Here is a 21839-nt window from a genome sequence, read left to right as displayed (position 1 = left end):
AAACAAAGTGAGTCATAATTTGAAAGAATCAGTGAAGCTCTTTATATTTTCTTAAACAAACTGGCCAATACTTAGAAAAATTAAAACTTGAAAATAATTTTCCTTCTAAATTTTAACAGTTCTATACTTACACTTTGTATACTACGTCAAAAAGCAAAGCTGTCACAGGAATACATAACAGACCCATCCAAAAGACTCCAGAGCTGAACAACATAACTGCCTGGATAGATAAATCACAAAAATGATACTGTAAAAGCAGCAAAGAATCCTGTGGCACCTTATAGACTAACAGAGGTTTTGGAGCATGAGCTTTCGTGGGTGAATACCCACTTCCTCAGATGCATGTCAAAAATGATACTGTTATAAAAATAGCAAAACATTTAGACATCTCAGCATTTTCTTTGCTCAAAGTATCAAAATCAAATTCAACCAAACTTTGCTGGGCTCTCTAATGCAATATAAAAATTACTGGGCCCAGGTGAAAGTCCATCAAACGCTTAATATGTAAGTAAGTGCGACTCATGTTAAAAACTTGATGGAAAGTTCAAACTGTTCAGTTCTTTAAAAATAAAAAACAAACAAACAAAAAACCCCTAACACCCAGCTTAACACCATTCCATTTCTAATACTAATAAAGAATATTATTAAAATAAGATATAGCAATTTAAAACACTGCTAAATCTTTGACAACATGTTCTAATAGCACTCCTATTTGCTGTCAACCCTAATATGAGATAATGGATACCAAAAAAAGATATCTGTCCTTACAATTATCTTGTCATACATCTCCCAGTAGCACCCATTACTACTACTACTAAATTGACTACTGTTTAAATGTTTTGTTTATAATTCAGAACTGCAAAAATAATGGGAAATTATGTATACTTCGCCTGCTTTCCTGTATTCCTTTAAGAAAACATCTAAACAAAAGCTGTTTTCAAAATAAAGCACATTATTGCAAAAATAAAATACTTTACTACCAACACACTTTTTGGCTATTAGTTAGAAGTATAATTTAGTCTTTATTTTTTACTGTCAGAAGGGAAACCAGAATTTCTTCTGTCCACGTTAATTAACTTGTTTCTGCACACCTGTTACAACTAAAGACAAAATAAGTAATACTCTTTAAGCAAAATTAGTATAAAAGGCATTAAAATATTCTTAATTTGCCTTTGTAACACATGCCAAGCATCTACATCAGAGATATTATGATTGCAAAGAAAATGATCTATGAATAATAAATTGTCAGTTCTTTGTAATTAGTATATTAAAAATGCCTTTGTAATACAATTAGATTTCACAGAGATTAAGAGTAACATTGCTAAACAAAAGCATTTGAATTATTTGATTTAATTTCTTGAAGTCTAATTGCTTCTAAAGGTTAAATTTGCAGCACCTAATTGAAATAATAAACTGCAAAATTTTACTAATGTTAGCAATACCCCATTTAGGGGAAAAATGCAGACATTTTGAATAAGTAGCTTAAATACTACTTTTTTATTTTAAGCACATATAAATTAAAGTTTGTTTCAGATCTGTACATGGTACATTACTTATGGTCTAGAAAGAGAAAGTCATTTTCACAACGTCTTATTATAATGTAGGTAGTGAATATAGCCCTATTTACTTTCCGAATGCATGTAGATACATGTATTCTTTGGAAAACTTAAAATTTTAGCCAAGCTGCAAACTGCAAATGTACCTTTTTTATCTACATCCATGTTTTATATGTATAGTAGCTATTACAGGTGACTGAGGATGCCCTGAGCACTTTATTTTTTAGCCAGAATAATTACTATAAACAAGTTTATAAACTCTGAATAATAATGCTAGGATTAAAATAACTACAATTCACAACTTCAACCAAAAAGATCTTTTTAGATATCTGTAACAGAACAGAGAAAAATTTATTCACATAAAAGTCACTTGATATTATAACCAAAACATGACCCTTGACATACTTGGTGACACGCTCACTTCTTAAAATCAATACTAATAGGAAATGCCTATCAAAACTATATTTTGTAAAAGCTCTTTAAGTTTAAGTAACAGTTATATAGATCAACAGTTTCCTAAACAAAAAATGGCAGAGAAAAAACACAATTTGATTTGATCTAAATCATTTTATATCATTAATTTTAATAATATTTTTAGTTTAGGGTAACAGCAAAGCACTATAATTGCTTTAGCCAGTATTAGCTTTCCTAGTGAAACAGCAAAAGTGATAATGTAGGTCTTAGGATGTTAATTCTGACTATTGTAATGCTAACTATGAATGAAGCAACAACTGGCGCCTACTATTCAGTCCATCCAGCCTTTAGCTTTACAAATGAACAACACGAATTGAGAAAAAAAGTTTTTCTGCGTCATATTTGAAAGCCTGTCAGATTTTTTTTCCTTTTGCAGAGTTAATCCAAACCTAAAAGATTTAAAGCTGACATTCGCATTAAAGACAGAGGGCCTCTTTGTATTTTTTGGATGAAGAGGGAAAAAATAAAATCCCACAGAGGTATTTCCTTCCTTTCTGTACAAGAAAGCTCCCCCCTCCCCTCACTCTGTAGAAACCATTTTTGTCTCTAACTTTTCACATCTCTCTACACATAGGCAGGTCATCTGGGAAATGGCAAACCAATCCTTTTCAGACAATGGCACTAACAGGAGCAGCCTGTTCTGGGGATGGACTCTGGCTGCCTCTGTTCGTGGTTTACAAATTGTTCCTAATGTGTGAGATCTGTGGTCAATGCCAAGTTTTTTTCCCCTTTAGGCCTTGTGAAACCAAATGGAATCTTCCACAAAAGTGGCTCCCAGGGGAATTCAAAAATAATCTGAAGTAAGAGTTAGAAAGCCTAGTAAATTGTAGGACTAACAGGTCCCAAGGGGAAAAACAAATAATTGTTGTCTAAGTAGCACTGATACGCAACAAATGTTGACTCTCAAAATTAAGACTTTCTAAAATAAATTAAGATAGCTCATAAATGTAGCTTTTATGGAATTTTTCCTGCTGCTGTTTTGAGTTTTGATTAAAGAAAAAAAATTCCTGAAGATTGTTAGCATATTACTTTTAAATTCAGTAGAATATTAAAGCCTTGCCTGCAGAACTTTTTAAAAGCACTGAAGGATATGTACTATCAGAAAATTACATATCAAGTTGAAATGATTAGATAAAAATATTCCTGCTCTCTTTACTATATTTATGAAACATTACAGATACATTCAGACAAATCATTTTCAAGGATGAGGATATCAGAAAAGCCAGGCAACAAAGTTGGGAAGAGCAATAAAACCATTCTGTGGAAAGGTTTATAAAGGCTTTTCAGTTTATCTAATCTAGCTATCGTCACTGTAGTACTGGTATGTGAATGCCTCCCGAGTATTTAAGGATAGAAATAATAATAGTTTTTCCCTCTTTCTTCCTTCTCATCTACAGAGAAGTAACTTGATTAATTTATAGTTGGGTTTTATGTGCGTGTGTGTATGCATGCACACTAGTTAAAGAACTAACTGAGGCAAAGCTAAGCTGAAGAGCAGTTTTGCATTTAGTTCTCAATGCAGTGAGGTTAAAGGTCATTTTTATCTTTTCTGGTAGTTAGTTCCATAGCCCTTTCTTTATATTTACAGCTTAAAAAACAGAGCTCCCACTAAAGAAACCATATTAAACGTATACACCCCCACGTGCCCCCCCCCCACCTGGGGGTACACAATACAAAGTAGAGGCCATCAGTAAGGTGAGGAGAGCATCAGGAATGAAATATCAGGCAATCTGTCAGCAAGTGGAGAAGGAAGCAGTAAAAAGCCATTGCTATCTGCAAACTCCTGAGGTCCTCACTCAAGCAAAATTCCTGTGAAATGACTAAGAATTTGCTCAAGCAAGGACTGAATAAAAACTGCAGGATTTTGTCCACAATTAATGAATATTAATAATATTTGATATCATCAGCATTTATTATTTTTAAAACTATATTTAGAAGGATTATTTATAGATAGGTACATTACTATGATTAGAAACACAGCTTTAAGTGTCCTCTTCACCCCGGCCCAATTAGTATACAATGAATTTTATTTTCAGATGAGTATAATTTTCAGATAAACATACAGATTCAAAAAGGTACATGGTGTTGAGTAAGACTTGGTGTACAAGTAGTTCATGGTCTTATTTGATAGTTCTTCCTTCAAACCTTGTTCTTTTTCAAGTGATTGTCTATATGTGCCCCAGGCACTTGAGATTGCAATGTTTTGGCCAGTAGTGCCCATTGGGCTGCACCCTCACCATTCATGCCCTCAAGCCCACCCACCAAAGGGCATAAACAGGGCACGATAACCAACCCTCAATTCCTTCTGCGGTTGTGAGATGGAGTCAATTTAGCTGTGTCCCTGTCATGTGCAATTGCAATCCCTGTTTGTTTGTGCTGTACATAGTTTCATTATAGGATAGCATAGGATAGCAGTGTAGACATTCCTTCCAGGAGCCCAGGCACTGAGACTTGGGGAGGGTCACAAAGCCTGGGCACATCTACACTCTTATTTTTAGCCCTGAAGCATGAGACCTGAGATACTCAATCAGTTGACCTAGGCTCCAAGACTTGCTGCCACTGTTTTTTGCAGTGCAGATGTGCCTTGTGAGAACTGTCTCAGACCCAGAGAGACGAGATACACTGAAGTTGGAGCAGTCCCCAGCAAAAAGTGCCCTACACTACAGATGGGGGTGTAATTTCCAGCTCAGGTAGACATACTTACACTAACTTTGATCAAGCTAGCATACTAAAAAAAGCAGTGTAGAGTGGCAGTGCTGATGACAGCACGGGCTAGCTGCCTGAGTACAATAGTGTCCAATATCCTAGGCATGTACTTGGGTGGCTAGCCAATGCTGCAGCTACACTGCTATTTTTAGCATCTAGACATTATATCGCCAGCTGCACTGTAGCTATCCCAGTGGTGTTCTCCTGCAACCTGCTGTTTTTGCCTCCTCCCAATCTGAAAGGGGAAGATCCCTGCACCACTTATGTAAGAAGCACAAAAGAGGACCCCCTATTAAATGTACTTCTAAAAGAAAGAGAGAGATATGTCTCCTCTTTCTGCAGTTTTTAAAAAGAGCAGCTCAAGGCTGAGTCAAGGTTGCTCTGGTAGCTGCGAGGACTCAAGGGTCAGATCTCTGATACCCACTGTTATCTCAGACTTGTATATGGCGACTAATGTACCGTATCAGGGGCTTCCTGTGCTGGAGCTAGGCTGTTCTCAGTGCTGGCAGATGACAGAACAAGGAGCAATGGTCTCAAGTTGCGGTGGGGGAGGTCTAGGTTGGATATTATGAAAAACTATTTCAATAGGAGGGTGGTGAAGCACTGGAATGAGTTACTAAGGGAGGTAGTGGAATCTCCATCCTTCAAGGTTTTAAGGCCCGGCTTGCAAAGCCCTGGCTGGGATGATTTAGTTGGGGTTGGTCCTGCTTTGAGCAGGGGGTTGGACTAGATGACCACTTGAGGTCTCTTCCCACCATAATCATCTATGACTCTATGGTGGCCATCAGTTTGACCTTGGTGCTGACATTCTTGGTACTGCCTATATCAGAACCGTTGACTCTGGTACTGACCATATTGACTTTTATCGTGGTTTTGATGTCATTGGTACCAAGAATTACAGTACTAGTGGATTTGGCTATTTCAGCCCTTCCCTAATATACTTTACTGACTTAATTTGTAACACTGATGGAGCCAGTACCACAGCCATTAGCACTGGGATGTCTTTGGTGCTGACTAAAAAGCTCCCTGAGTCTAAACTTAAGACCTGAATGAGGACTACTCGTCCTTTACAAGAGGAAGATTCTTATTACTTATCTGTCTCAGACATCAGTATGCATGGCTCACTTCCTTACTCTCCTCGGACACCCCCCCATGACTCATATATTTCCAGTAGACTCCAGAGTTAGGGGTCACAGTTATCTAAGGGTGTTCCAGGAAGACCCACTGTCTAGTATCCCCTTCCTTGGTCAGTTACTCTGTAACCATATGGACTTCATTCCCGGCCTTAACAGGCATTGTTGTGTGTTCATCATGCTACAAGGCATAACTTTTCTGCTGTATCAAGAGCAAGATCACCTTCTTCACAAGGGTCATCTAGAGATCATCCTCAACAACAACCGTTTCACATTCCTGCTACAGAGATTTCACCAGCACAAATTTCTGAGGAATAGTAACTCCAGTACCAATCTGTGAAATCATAACTGCTCACAAATAATCTTTGTCACCTGATGAAGAAGTGGTGCCACCCTCTACATCACCTGATGACTATAGGGCATTTCAGGATCTCCTTTGCAAAATGCTGGAGGTCTTGGAGATCCCAACAGAGTCTAGGAAAAAGTCCACAAATTGCTGGACATCTTACATTCTTCTCTTCCTGAAAAACTTGCTATGCCAGTCAATGAGGACCTTCTGGAACTGGCTTAATTATAGCAAACTCCAGCCTCCATACCTCCAACCACAAAAATGATGGACAGGAGACACCACAGGTTCTCTCTGTGGGTTTTGAATATTTTTATTTCCATCCTGCACCAGGTTCCTTGGTTGTCATGGCAGCTCAGGCGAGAACAAGACAAAAGACATTCAAATCTACTCCTAAGGCCAAGGAGCCAAAGCAGCTGGATCTTTTCATTAGGAAGAGCTATTCATCTGCTATTTACAACCTTGAATACCTAACTACCAAGTTCTAGATATGACTATTTTAATTGACACAGAGTATCAGACTTCCTGGATAAGATCCTGTCCAATTACAGGGAGGAGTTAAAATAATAGACTGCAGAGGCTCAACTAACAGGAAGGACCTACCTGTTGTCTGCTACTGACGCATCATACTCTGCATCTAGATCAGTGATACTCAGACTGAGGCTAGCAAGTTGCAAGTGGCTCTTTAATGTATCTCTTGTGGCTCTTTGCAGCACATGATATTAAAACACTGGGTGATTTAATTATTAACCAATCAGGATGCTCTTACTATGTTATTAACCAACTGTAGTTGATAAAATAATATAACTTGGTTATTTATTTTGCAGTGAGAATTATCCATCCATCCATCCATCCACAAAATATTTCCCTTGTAATACTGTTTAAATATGAATATATAGTATTACAGTGAATGAAACAATGAATTCACACTACTATAGCTCTTTTAGATAATGTCGATCACTAATTTGGCTCCTGAATCAGTGCAGTCTGAGTATCACAGATCTAGATCAATGGCTACAGCAATCACCATGCATTATGCTTCTTTCCTTCAATTTTCAAGGATATCCAGGGAAGTCCAAATTATTACACCTTTTTGACCTGAGTAGCTAGTCAAAGTTCAGGGCCCTGAAGGTGTTCCAGTTGGAAGTAGAAATTGACAATGGAGTCTGGACATTTCTTTGATGCAATGTTATTTATTTACCAAATATATACGAAGTCCTGTTCTCTGATCACAGGAAGAACCAAAATATGCTATAGCTTCTTTGCTTACAGTCCCTAGCCTCTTTGCCAGCCCCAGCCCTAGAATTCCTTTCCCCAGCTTCTTCTGAGGTCATACACCATGATTGTTCAGGCTACTCTCTGTCTACTTCAGTCTATCCTCTCTCTCTTTGACAGATTCCCACACCCACCTGGAAAAACAACACACTGTGGAACCCTTTTCCACATGGTGTTAGTTTCTGGGCAGACTCCATGATGCCTTGTTTTAGGTGGATCTCTTTAACTGTCTCTCATAGCTTTCTTAAATGAAACATGTATTCACACACATCAGTTTAAATGAGGGTCAACCTATTCCATAACATACTTGAACCAGCTCATAATGATACTATTGAAGATCTTCCCTTTGAGGGGAATAACTGTCTTAGTGCAAAAACTGATTAGGTGTTACACGTAAGGACTCTGGAGCAACATTATTTTCCTTTGGCATTTATACTCATCAGCCCGAGAGGAAACAATCCAGACACCAATTGCAGTCAAGACAGTTTTCTTTGCACTATCAGCCTTAACAAGGGCCACCTGATCTGCCCAGAAAGAGGCAGGGATTTCATAGAAGGATCTTCTTCCATGGTAACCACTGCCATCACAAACCTGCTACCATCCTCAAAGCAGTCAGGTCGATGGTCATTTTGAGAGGTGTCCACCACCAACCTCAGAGTATCCTTATCATTTCCCTGCTCCTTTTAGGGATGATTTAGGTCACATCTACACTAAAAATGTAAATCAACCTCTGTTAGGTCAACTTACAATCTCTACAGTAATTACTCTGGTGGTTCATGTCCACATTACCGTCCTTCTGTCGGTGGTGTGCGTCCTCACCAGAAGCACTTCCACAAACTTAAGAGGAGCAGTGTGGGAGGCTGAGAGCCTGGGCTTTCAGCTCCACAGGCAGCTCCCCGCCAGGAGCCAGGCTGCCCCTGGACTCTCAGCTTCCCACCGCAACTGGGCTCCGAGCTGTGAGCTCTGCGCCCAGAGTCCAGCATTGGTGCAGACACCAGGCTCCTCATGGGGAGCAAGCAGGGAGCACAGCAGCAGGCTGGCTGCCAGCAGGGAGGCTGCAGCCCAGCTGGGAGTGGGGAGCCAAGGCAGTAGCTGGACTGGGAGCGGGGAGGCTCTGAGCAGGGTGGGAGCAGCCCAACTGGTAACAAGGAGCCACGGAAGCACACAGGCTCTAGCTGGGCCCCTCACCCACCCCAGTGACATCTTCCATTGTACTCTCTAGGCCAGGGGTAGGCAACCTATGGCACGTATGCCAAAGGCAGCACACGAGATGATTTTCAGTGCCACTCACCCTGCCCAGGTCCTGGCCACTGGTCCGGGGGGCTCTGCATTTCAATTTAATTTTAAATTAAACTTCTTAAACATTTTAAAAACCTTGTTTACTTTACATACAACAATAGTTTAGTTATATATTATAGACTTCTAGAAAGAGGCCTTCTAAAAATGTTAAAATGTATTACTGGCACGCAAAACCTTAAATTAGAGTGAATAAATGAAGACTCGGCACACCACTTCTGAAAGGTTGCCGACCCCTGCTCTAGGTTATTATATTTTTTACCTATACGCTTACAATATGTTAAAAAAAATTGTGATCTACGCCATCTGTTGAAAAACAAATTTATCGAGACTCAACATTTTTTATTTAGCTGGTTTATGCTGTTTTTGCTTGGTTACTTATGCACTACAAGAAATTCTACGTCATGCTACATATGCTACATGCATAGTGTCACACAGCATATTTTACATTTTATATCTGATTTAAAAATATTTGAAGGTAAAGAAAGATATCCATTTCTCTGGTTTCTTCTACCCCAAAGAGTTTAATAGGAAATCACTAGTCTGCACATTTTTGGGGTTTGCAGATGTTCTCAAAACCTGATGTACCGCAATAAATTATGTATATATATTTTTTTCCAGCAATATTTAGGAAAAATACTGTGGAGTTATTTCCTAAAGCTACAGTGTTATAAGTATGACTTTTATGTACATTCCTGAAGAGAGATAATGAACCTAGATATTTTTTAAAATGCTAGGGACAGTAGAAATATCAACCAACAGCTTCTTTTATTAGTCTGAATGTTGTGCTTTGCTCTATTAGATAAAAATCTGAGACTGCAAGCAAGTTCTTCCCTGGAGAGTACTTGTCTAAGTACTTTAACCTTTGATAAACATCTACATTTTTTTCTTTCTCAAGAAATTTAATTTTATTATTTTTAGAATAATAATTAAAAGATGAATATGAAATACCTTAACAGAGTAATTCCATATGTAAGATAATTTATTATGTTGGATGATACAGACTGAAGCAATATTTCAGAAACTAATACTGTTAATATAGTATAGTAATACCTTTCCTACAGGGTGCAGCATAAATGTCCAACAAAGAGTTTTATTGTTTTTCACAGAGATTCTACAAACCTCAATCAAATGATCTGAAATTCTGTAAAACACATGCTTGTTCCTTAACTTCAATTTCCTTCAGTAGTTTTATAGATCCCTTAGGCCAGATGGAGCAGAAACAGATGGTGTTCTGGAGAACTTTACAGTGCATGTCTACAGTACCACAACATATTTAACAGTTCTGCAGATACTGAGCTTTTGTTATTAATTTCTACACGAACTGTTTCTTGTTGCAGTAAGTTTTATATTTTTTATTTTGGTTTACTAATTACAATGGCAAAAATAGAAAAGCGCAATCCTCACTTTAAAAATACATAAGCACCCAACAGCGTCATTCAGACAGTTGTGAAAGGCAAGTAGCATAAGTTTATACAGCACAGTACTTTCCCTGGAGCATGCCTCGCCTCATAAATTGTTGTGCTGGTGTGAACATATACAAGTTAGGTTTTTAAAAAAGATCTCCTTCTCTTAAATCACATCCATCTTTGTTTGAGGAAAGGGAGACAACTATACCAGCCAACTATATCACAGCTAGATTTTCCCATTCAAACATTTTTTAAGTCAAGCGGTTTTCTTATTTTAGTGCTCCTCTAAATAAAACCAAGTATTATTTGCATGAGCTCTATAGAACCTTTCAGTTATAAAATATCTATCTCCTATCATATTTATAGTCTACTGAAACATGAACAACCAATAACTACTTTGATCAGAATTACGTATGTTATAGGAAACTTTAAATGTAGAAGTTTATTGCAACAGTACTAGATTAATTACAGAAATATACCACAGATAAGTGACCACAGGATCAGTTATTTTTCCTCAATAGCTATAATATGGAATATAGAAAAACACAAATAGCTTTTCACCTGGCAGTACACTGTATTGTAGATTAAAAATACTTTTTCAACTGACACTGTTATAATGTAGTTTTATGACTTTCAGAGTCTGGAAAAGGAAAAAAGTTTGTATAAAATCATCTAGTAAAGGAAAAATCATTCTACAAAATAAATAAAATGCCACAACTATGAAGAGATATGGACTTTACTTTCAGATATTTAAGCAAGCCAGATTTGCTATATGGTTATCAAATTAGAAAATACTATAGTTTTAAAATATAATGCAAGCACTTGTTCCTGTTCCCTTTGTGAACATTACCAGGCTTCTGTATATATTTTATAATACTGGATACAGGTAGAAAGTCAAAAAGAATAGTAAAGTATGCAGGGTACAAATATAACCCAGCAGCTAGCCTGAATTATGAACCCTATGTAGAAGGCACCAGACTCAAAGGGCTTGTCTACCTTACCGGCAGGATCAACAGGCAGCGACTGATTCAGTGGGGGTCAATTTATCACGTCTAGTTTAAACGTGATAAATCAACCGCCGATCACTCTCCTGTCGACTCCAGTACTCCACCAGAGCAAGAGGCGCAGGCGGAGTCGATGGGGAGCGTCAGCTGTTGACTCACTGCAGTGAAGACACTGTGGTGAGTAGATCTAAGTACATTGACTTCAGCTACGTGAAGTTGCGTAACTTAGATCGATTCCCTCCCCCTGACCCTAGTGCAGATCAGGCCAAAGAGAAAAACAGGAGAAATTATTTACTTGTAATTCTGATTACCTGAAGATATCATTCCAACTGAATTTTTACTCTTGAATTTGAGTTCCTCAGTGTACAGGCATGTCTCCACAGATATGGGAATCAAAATAACTACATTAGTTTTATTCATGCCTTTAGTTATTTCGGTGCAAGTCTGTTTATGGACACTCTTATTTTGGAATAAGAATGCCATACTTTGATACAACTTAAGTCAGTCAAAATAGATTTATAAAGGAATGTAATAAAAATATTCTTGCAGTAGGCTGTGGTAAGCCTTGTGAACCTTGACCTGGTCTTCCAATTTTAGACCAGGCAGGTCACTGCAATATGGAATTCAATCAGACAGCTATATGGTCATTTTACTAACAGCACTGTCAAGTGAACTGATGTCAGAAGAAACAAAAAGTTTGGTGGACTTTCTAAGGGCTTTAGTGTGTTCCAAGCACAACCTTGACTTTTTAACATGAAGTGTATGGAGAAAGTTTTCACTGACATGGGTGTGCAAAGATGACAAGAATGCTAAAAAGACAGGCTCATTAAAGTGAAAAACAGTCACCATATTGGAGAGGAAACTCTGATGAGCCTGCAGCACCACACTATCTTTGTAAAATCTGGATCAATCACTAGAGCTTTAAATTTGCGTGAGAAGTTGCTGCCACCAGGAAAAAAACACTGTGTAAGAAACTTAAGCTTAAAGAAACTGAGCGGTTCAATAGAAGTTTTCATCATCTTTTCCAGGACCACGTTAATATACCATGATACAGGAAGCTTTTTGATGCAGGTGTTTAAAAGTGCCAAGTGCCAAATTAACCTGATGACCAGGTGCTCACTTGTCTACCTTCAACTAGTAGATAATCGGACACAATAGCTACTATATGTACTGGATGCAATTAGTCCGTAAGTTAGCACCAAACAGCATATGAAGGTAGTCAAGCAGTTTTGTGCAGCATAAGGAAAAGAGTCCACTTGGCCCTGACTGCACCAAACCACAAATATTTTCCAATTGGAATTGTAAATTCTTTGGGTGGATGGCTTCCATGATTCCAAGAGGACATGAGTCACTTGCACAGCAACAACAGTCCTACAGATCTCTACCTTGTCAAGAGCTAAGTTGTCAGGGACAGAGTGCCTAGGCTTGGATGCAGCAATGTTTCCAGGCTCTGAGTGATGATCCAAGGCAGACTCTCAGTATCTTATGAAGCCCATCAAAGCTGGGATGTCACGCTTCCAGATGGTAAGAAGTTCATAGGAGATTTTTATGGTGCTCGGAAATATGCCTATTGTGGGATGCAGATAATGAATGACAGATACTGGAAGCAGAGACAGGAAAGTTTGGCTAAAAAAGAATGTCCAGGGTATTCTGGGGTACAATGAGTGGGAGCTAACATGGAGCTGTGGGTGAGATTCTGGCTGGGCAGTGAGTGTGGAAGGGAGTAAAGGAGTATGGAGGCAGTGAGTGGTGGAAAGGGGGTAGGGGAATAAGCATGGGGGCAATAAGTGGGAGTAGGAGAAAGGAGGGAATGGTCAACAAGGGAGCTGGGGTGGGGGAAGTAAATGGAGATAGCTGATCTGGATAGGGTTAGAGAAGAAGGAGTGTGTGTGTGGATGCTGCCATAAGTAAACAAGCTGCTGGAAGCTGTATGAGATGAGCTGAATGTGAGTCTCTGGAAGCAACAAGTCAGAGTTCCATGCAAATGGGAGAGGGAGGAGGTTATGTTGCTGGGGGAGGGGCAAGAGAGCAATTGGTAGGTTGGAGCTGCAAGCAGAAGGGAAGGGAAGGGAAGTGCTGGTGGCTCTGCAAGAGATGCAGTGACTGAGCGCAGAAGGCAGTGTTCTGGGAGGCAGACAACAGCACTGCCTTGAGAAGCTGCTGGTTCAGACAGCTGATAGGGAGGCTGTGGGAAGCCAACTCTCCCAACACTTCCTGATAATAACAGACCTTTTCCTCCTACCTGCATTCCATGCTTACCTATGCTTTTGGGGTCAGCAAGGTCAAGATGAAAGTTTGGGGGAAGCATGTATACTTTCTAAAATTAAAAAATTGCAAATTATGAGAGATTACAAGAATTAGGCATCTGAAGAGTCTCTCTCTTTTCTTTTTCCTTTTTTAGGTGGGACAAAATGAAAATCCCAGGATATGCCTGGTTTCTCTGTAGTGGTGTCAAACAGATCATCTCCCTAATAAATCTAATCACAAGTGACTACAAAAAATGGTGTTTCCTTTCTGATAATTTAGAAAAACACAATGCTGTCAGGCAAAATTTCAGGAAAATGATCTGTAAAGCAGATTGTCTAGTGTGGAAGTATTCATTCAGTACTTACGGACAACAAATACAGTGAAGCCCATTGAAAGGTTTATTGTTATTGAAGTTAAACATTATACTGTGTAATACAGATCACATTACACAAACTGGAAAGTTACTGTGAGGTTACAGGAAATTTTGAAATGTTTCCCTCATTTTCTCTCATACATTATATGTCCAAGTTTCTTCATTTGAAATTGTAAGGTTTTCTGCTACTTCTATAATCCCTCATGGTAGAAAAGAGATCTTATGACAATTTCCTATGAGCATTTAATATTTCAAGCTCTCCTATGTTAGAATCTGTGGCTAAGACAGAGAATGATATAGTTGCTTTACTCACTAGGACAGACTCAAGAGGTGGAAAATGAAATTTAATGTGCTTAATCACAAAGTTCAAAATCAAATAAAGGGCATAAAGAATGCCAAAGATAAAGATGGTGAGGGCTTGAGGTAGGGGGAAGCAAAGCCTTCTACCCACTGGTGTTGGCTACATCTAGCTATTCCTCCTGTTAACAATTTTACCTATACCAGGGGTTAAATTCCTTCTAAGCTGCATGGCCACGCAGCTGCCTATTAAGAGCCGCTCAGGGCTGCGGTGGGGAGAGTTGCCTCTCCCCAAGCACCGAACCTGCTGTCTCATAAAGACATCGTAAGGCTTTGTTGGCCAAGACTGTATATTCTCCAATAATGCTGTAAGTCTGTGACCAAAAAGAGGCCTCTAAATTCAATGTTCTAAATAACCCAATGCTGATACAAGTTTGCCTGGTTTCTGAGTGACTGATAAGACCTGGTGCTGTGCCTGAATTTCTCTAGCAGCTGAAATTGCAAGTGAGAGTTAACATCAGAGACAGAAGCTGCATTTTCTATCTTTGCTTTCCTTTCCTCTTCCCCCTTTTGTATGTGTTTATTTTATTTTGTCTTCTAGGAAAAGGGATCAGACTTTAACAGCAGCAGCAACATCAGCTCCAGCCCATCTTAACTAACTTCTCTTTCCCCAAAAAAGTATAGTTATTACCACCTAAGAGACTGTCAAATATACCTTTTTTTCCCTTCTAAAGACTCTGTCCAGCAGAAGGGGAAGGGACTAAGGGATGTTGTTGAAATGAGAGCCTTACTTAATACTTTAAACATTTCAAAAGCTTTAACTGTTTTTTTCCTCCCCTACCTATCTTTAATAAAGGGATAAAATATTTTTAATTGTGTGTTTGCCATAGCACTAAGGAGGCTGAGGTCTCTGTATACCAAACCCCAACACTTAAAGTTTAACTTTTTAAAGTTTTGGACAGTTTCAGAGTCCTGTTAACACCTTTAACTCTTTGGGTCCACACAGTCCATCTAAATTAATACAACAGTGTCATGACTTTGATCTGCGCCCACATATTCAGTGGATGGGACTGGCTTTGGCCATAGACAACAACCTGAGAAATCCGATGGATGACTTCCAAAAATGAAAACTTTACTTATGAGCAGTTCAGGAATCTAGCATTTAGCTGGTACAAAATTTCCTAAGCTCTTAGAAAAGCAATGTGTGGACTTAGGAACACTGCAGGTTTTCTAATGTATATACAAACTGATTTTAATAACAAAATAATTACCTTATTAATCCCACTCTAAACAAGCAAGGGAACCATGTTTCATTACAACAAATTAAATTACATAAATGTGGGTTTGTAGATCATTATCATGAGCCAAAAAGTTTGGAACATTTTTCAGTAGGGATAGCACTTCTGTTTTGGAAATGCTTCATCTGCCTCAACATTTTGCATCATCCAAATTTTATCTCATCTTTTCCAGAAAATAATTTTTTTACCCTGGCATAGTGTGACCAGTATCTTGATTTTATAGGGACAGTCCTGATATTGGGGCTTTGTCTTATATAGGCACTTATTACCCCTGCCCCCATCCCCATTTTTCACACGTGCTATCTGGTCACCCTACCCTGGCATAACACTGGACTTGTGGAATTAGTAGTGGGGATATCCAAAATGCACAGCTGTGTGATAAACTATACTTCCTTGAGCAAAAGTTCATGCTTCTAGTGGTACTAGCCTCTCCAAAGGAGACTGGACACAGAAAAAGCATGTTGCACTCTTTGCAGAGGAGTGAAATGGCCATATACTTTTTGTGCTCCCAGCCTACAATACCCCCTTGAGTTTTTCTGTCAAATATGTGGCATTTAAAAAATACATGATGATGTAATAAGATGGTTTTAATGGCAGTTGTTTAAGATGATCTGCTTCATTATTTGTGAGCAATGGGGCCCTCCTAAGATCATGCTGGTAATATGTTTGTGGGACACCATCCCACTCTCTCTCTCTCTCTCTCTCTACATATATCACATATAAAAATGTAAAAATAAAGTTATTCAGGTGGCAAAGGTTTGAAAATGATTTAAGGTTGTCCATGCAACTTTAATTTGGCCCCCTTGTGTGTAGGCAGTCTTTAATTACATGATTATGTATTATTTTTTCCAGAAGCTCCCTGCCTCATTCAGTGCACAAATTAACATCTTTCAACAGAGTTTTAAATAAATAACTTTAATTTAACATGGTTTTCCTATATTTAGCATCCTAGTTTCTTTTAAAAAAAGAAGAAAGGCAAACCAAATTCTATTATGTGTTATTGTAACAACTCCCCAATGTGCAACATCATCATCAAGATTTGAACCCAAAACCTTCAAGCACTGCAGCACAGCCCTCTACACTACTTTGTCTAAAGAACTAACTAGTAGAAGGGGAAAATGTGAGTATGGTTTGCAGGATTGGGCCAATACTAAAAATTTTCAGCATATAATTGGAAGAGAAATACAAAATTCCAGTTAAAAAGTTTTAAAAATGGAGTACAATAATGCACTCTAAGTAACAAAATAACAGGAGAAAACTAGGGGGATGAACGTCAATGGATTCTGTGATCTAGGGTTTCTGACATTTTTGGTGAGTTTAATAATTTCTGCAAAATTTAAGATTTTGTTAAAAAATATGTTTGGTCTTCTCATGTTGCAAAGAAAGACTTTATATTAACAAAAGTACTTCGGCAGTTATAGCCATATATGAAAAACAGTTCCCATCCAAATAATTCCAGTGTCAGAATTTTTAGTTCACTAAGGTGCATGAAACTTTCTCACTGAAAATTAAAACTTGCCAAGGTACAGTAAAAGCTGTTTTATCCAGCACTTCACCAACCTAAAATCTCTATAAACCGGCATTTCTGATCTTCACTGAAAGTCCAGTTTTTAGTTTGGTTGGCGCAGGGCCAGCAGGGGATTGGGACACAGGAGTGGGTGCAGAGCGTGGGTTCTGGGAGGGAGTTTGGGTGTTGGGGGTTTGGGGAACAGGAGGGGGTGTGGGATCTGGGGGCCGCTCACCTCAGGTGGCTCCCCGCAAGCAGCGACCTGTCTCAGCTGGTCTTAGGCAGAGGTGCAGCAGGCAGCTCTGTGCACTGCTTCCGCTAGCAGTAGCCATCCCCGCAGCTCTCACTGGCCATGGTTTCCGGCCAATGGGAGCTGCACAGCCAGTGCTTGGGACAGGTTGGGGAAGTGTGCAGGGCCGCCGGCTACACCTCTGCCTAGGAGCATCTGGGACAGGTCGCTGCTTGCCGGGAGCCGCCTGAGGTGAGTTTCCCACGGATCTGGCACCCCAATCCCCAATACCCTGCTCCAGGCCCCCACCGCCACCCAAATTCCCTCTGAGAGCCTGCGCCCCACATCCCCTTCCATGCCCCAACCCCAGCCCCGCACCCCTCCTGAACCCAAACTCTCTCCCTCTTTAGTTAACCGGCATTTTTCAATTACCAGCACCCCCATGCCCCCAACATGCTGGATAAAACAGCTTTTACTGTACTATCAATCTTAGAGCTAGGTTAGGTATTGATCTCCCACTTTGCTGTGTGATGCAGTCACACAGAGAACCCTTTTCTGCTGCCGCTGAACTAATTCTTATAAAAGTGTACAAACCTATGTTCCTTTAACAAGACAATAACAACAGAGCAATTAGACTTAGATAAATCTATAGATATGTGAGAAGCCTGCCCAATACACTATGGCATGTTCAAAATTTCTCTCAAATATTGGGAAAAATCCTCACAATTTTCTCCTGTCCCTGCAGCAAACAGTGCAATCCAATAAAGATCAAACCCTAAGTGAACATTTCAACCACATTTTATGTAGAGATTTGGAGATTAGTTAAAAGACACACATTACCTCCCCGGACATGTCAGGTGCCATAGGAATGACAGGCCACAAGGATGAGTAGACTCCAAAAAACACTACCCAAAGTGCAATGCTTCCCCATATTGCTATATGGCTAAACTGAAAAACAGAACAATCAAAACATAGTTAATATTTATTCAGTCCCTATAATGAGTTCTGCTATACAGAACACTCTAAGAAAGATGGTCTCTTTCCTTGGAAGTTTACAGTGCAATTCTGACAAATGGGATTTTCAAAAGTGCCCAGCATTGACCCAACTCTGTGCCTGCTAAGCGAATGGTAAAACTATTAGGGTCCCTTTAGTTGGAGCAAGATAATACTTATTTTCAAAAGTAAATTAAAAAAATTCCCATACAGTTTAGTGATAACATCCAACTTGTGCCTTACTGCATAACCATGTGATATTATTTTATTCCTTGTCCTATGTCCCTCCTCTTCATTGCTTTTCATTTGTTTTTGACCCACAATATTTTGTCATTTCAGAGTATATATAAGATCTTTGAGGTATACACTGTATCTTTACTTGATACTATAAAGTGCATAGCACAATTTGAATGATAATAATAATGTAATAAGGAAATTTAATCTATCACATATTTCTGTAGTACTTGAGAGCATAAATAATAAGCATTTCCTTACCCAGGTCCAATATGAAGTCTCTAATCCAGCTTTTAAACACACTGTTATCACCACAAACTATTAAAACAGGAGAGAAATCTGTTATTTTTCTTTAATTAGTCTGATTGTCCTCAGACTATTAATGGAACACAGGAATTCAAAATTAAAGGACCCACAAAGGGCTTATGTTTAACATTTAATGGTAATGCACATGAAAAAAATCATGTGCATTATTATACACTTTATGTCCCATTAAATAGCAATCATGCATACGGTATCTTGAAACTTATAAAACATGACTTTCATTCCTTTTTTATAGTATTACTATTTCATTTATTATTTCATTTTTTTAATTGTTCTTAAAAACATGAATGAATGAATGAATGAAATTATTCAGGTGTATACTCCCATGCAGCAAGTGGAAGATGAAGAAATGGAACATTTCTACAAAGAGCTGGAGGAGGTGATGCAGAAAAGATCCATCTACACAATCATACAAGGGGACTTCAAAGCAATAATAAGTGGAAAGGAGTGTGAGAATGAAAAGTACATGGGAAAATTCAGTAAAGATGTAAGAAAGGATCGCGGTGCATATTTGGTTGCATTCGCAGAGGCAAACTGGCACCACATATGAACACGATATTTCAAAAAGAACGACGTCAGCAGTGGACATGGAAAAGCCCATATGGAGTCACACTGAATCAGATTGATTATGTATTGACAGATATCAGAAGAATCTTCAAAGATGTAGTGACAATAGGAGAACGAATCATTTGCACAGACTCAGACCATCGTATTTTGCGCTCAAAACTATGTGTTGACAATGCCTACGAAGACCGAGTCAAGAGAAGCTAGAAACTAAAGCAAAAATGGCACTTCACTCACTTCCTGTGCAAATGCCTCTTCGATGAAATGGACCTCAAGTATAAAGTCAACAAGGACATCAATGAGAACTATGAAGAGTTTATCTTGCAGATAATCTCAGCAGCTAAGAAACCAAAGGCATTGAAAATGCTGGGATGCAAGCAGAGGATCAGCGAGGAAACTGTGAATCAGAGGGTGAGGAGGGCACACATGAAATTAGAAGGAAAAATGGGCGAAGAATACAGAACACTGAAAGAATCACACTAATTAAACAGACAATCAGACTAATTAAAGAAAAATAACAGATTTCTCTCCTTTTTTAATTCACATGAAGATCAAAGAAGACAACGAAGACTTCAGAAAGAAGAAATTGAGAAAGGAGGCTGAAAAGAATGAGAGTCTGAAGAGGTAGGAAGAGCTGTTAGGCTGAAACAGGTTATCCCGGCAGCTCTGAAAGATGAAAATGGTGAAAGGACAATGGAAAGGAGCAAGATGAATGAAATATGTACAAAATTCTACAACGATCTCTACTCCTTGCATGTCAATGTTCAGCATACACTGTCAAGACAACAGGCTATAGAAGAAGTTCCTGACATTATGTGGAAGAAATTGAATATGCAGTTCATAACATAAAGAGATGGACGAGCCCGGAGTGGATGATATTTGGCCAGAATATCTCAAAGCATGGGAAAATACTCTCTTCAAAGCATTGGCGCAATGGTTCACCATCTACATTAATAGCAAGCATGTTCCGGATGCCTGGAAGAAATCAAAAACAGTACTATTGATGAAGAAAGGTAATCCAGAAGAAGTGAGCAACTACCATCCAATCACACTCCTCTCACAAGCATATAAGCTCTTCATCCACGTCATACTCAATTGGATTAAGAAGGATCTTGAAATGTACAAAAGCAGAGAACAAGCTGGTTTCCACTCAGGGTATTCAACAATTGACCACATCCACTCAGTTCAGCACCTAAACAGAGACAACTCATTCGAAGGGGAATGCAGTAGGAGGAAAAATGCAGTGTGGGCAAGTTTCAATAAAATAAAGATGTCTCTGATGGATGATGAATTACTCATGAAGAAAAGAAAGGAACTGTTTAACTCCACTGGTGTGCCAGTAATGATATACAGAGTGGAAATCTGGTTAACGATGAAAACAGGGGAACAAAAATTCGCTGTTACCCAGAGAGCGATGGAATGGCGAATGTGTAAGATATCACTCCGTGACCATATACTGAATGAGGAGACCAGAAGGTGTACAGAGGTGACTGATATGGTGCAGGTGATGTACGACGCAAAGCGGTGATGGGCGGGTCATGTAGTCCACAGGCAAGACAATAGGTGGACAACCTGCATCAGTGACTGGATCTCCAGAGAGCACAAGTGACCACTGGGCAGACTGAAAACGCACTGGGCTGATCCCATGACAAAACATTTTGCCCAGAAATGGAAAGAATGTGCTCACAACAAAACAGAATGGTGTGGCGTCGACTTGTGTTCATGGAAGGATGGACGAGGACAAGCCGGACAAAGGTGATTTCATGTTTTTGTAATTGGTATAACCAACCTGTTCAATTCAGAATCTTTAATATATGTACTTACAATTTTTAATTTAGATTTCCCTTGTGATCTTTAACCTAAAGAACTTTGAATTCCACTGCACCCAGTAGGCTAATGAGATCCTCTTATCTCTGTTGCTCATTTAGGATCTGATGCAAAGCCCACTGAAGTCAAAGGGAATCTTTTCTATTAACTTCAATGGGCTTTGGAACAGCCCCTCATGTTAATGGAGTCTGCTCCAAAAACATGTTGTGTAGACTTTTTAGCACCACAGAAGTCAAGCTAATTTAAAAATATGTTTAAAAGTTGTAGAGGTGGTCTTGTTTTTGCCTGCCTGGATAGGAATATAAGATCCCATTTGAAATTTCCTGGCTACATCAATATCTGTGGTAAGTTAGTTTATTAAACAAGTAATAGTAATGATCGCCATCCATTGGAACTGTTCAACTTTATTCTTCCGAGACACTTCTTTAGTTTCAGAAATCCTAGGACTTTTTTGGAATAAAGAAAAGTTCCATGGAAGCTTGGTAAAAGGAATTAAGTTTTCTATAAACCAAAGGAACAGCTGCTACATAGTACTGTAATCCACTGGTAAGTGTGTGTTACAGGTCTCCTTCTGTGACCGATCGGCAAAGCATATAAGTCTGTTAGAGGTCCAGCTAGAGAGCCTTCACTCCAGCTATAACAGCTCTTGCTTTTTGCTCTGGAGACCGCCAGTTCATTTCCCACTGGATCAGCCAACACAGCATTTGTCACAGTTCCACAACTCCAGTAGCAAAAGGATTTCGCTAT

General features: G+C 39.0%; 1 protein-coding gene across 5 annotated transcripts in view; it reads right to left on the bottom strand.

Annotated features, from left to right (window-relative positions):
- Positions 1–21839, bottom strand: part of ATP8A1 (ATPase phospholipid transporting 8A1) — a 267561-nt gene that overhangs the window by 19100 nt on the left and 226622 nt on the right. For all 5 annotated transcript variants that reach the window (XM_050947405.1, XM_050947406.1, XM_050947404.1 and 2 more), the window contains 3 exons: positions 18639–18695; positions 17991–18098; positions 132–220 (listed from right to left, as the gene is read on the bottom strand). In XM_050947405.1, the coding sequence (XP_050803362.1) occupies positions 132–220; positions 17991–18098; positions 18639–18695 (254 nt within the window). The remainder of the gene's footprint in view (positions 1–131; positions 221–17990; positions 18099–18638; positions 18696–21839) is intronic.

Source organism: Gopherus flavomarginatus, chromosome 3 (assembly GCF_025201925.1).
Source record: "Gopherus flavomarginatus isolate rGopFla2 chromosome 3, rGopFla2.mat.asm, whole genome shotgun sequence".
NCBI classification, from domain to species: Eukaryota; Metazoa; Chordata; order Testudines; family Testudinidae; genus Gopherus; species Gopherus flavomarginatus.
Note: the sequence above shows the minus strand (reverse complement) of the source record. Positions and strands in the feature narration are given on the sequence as shown.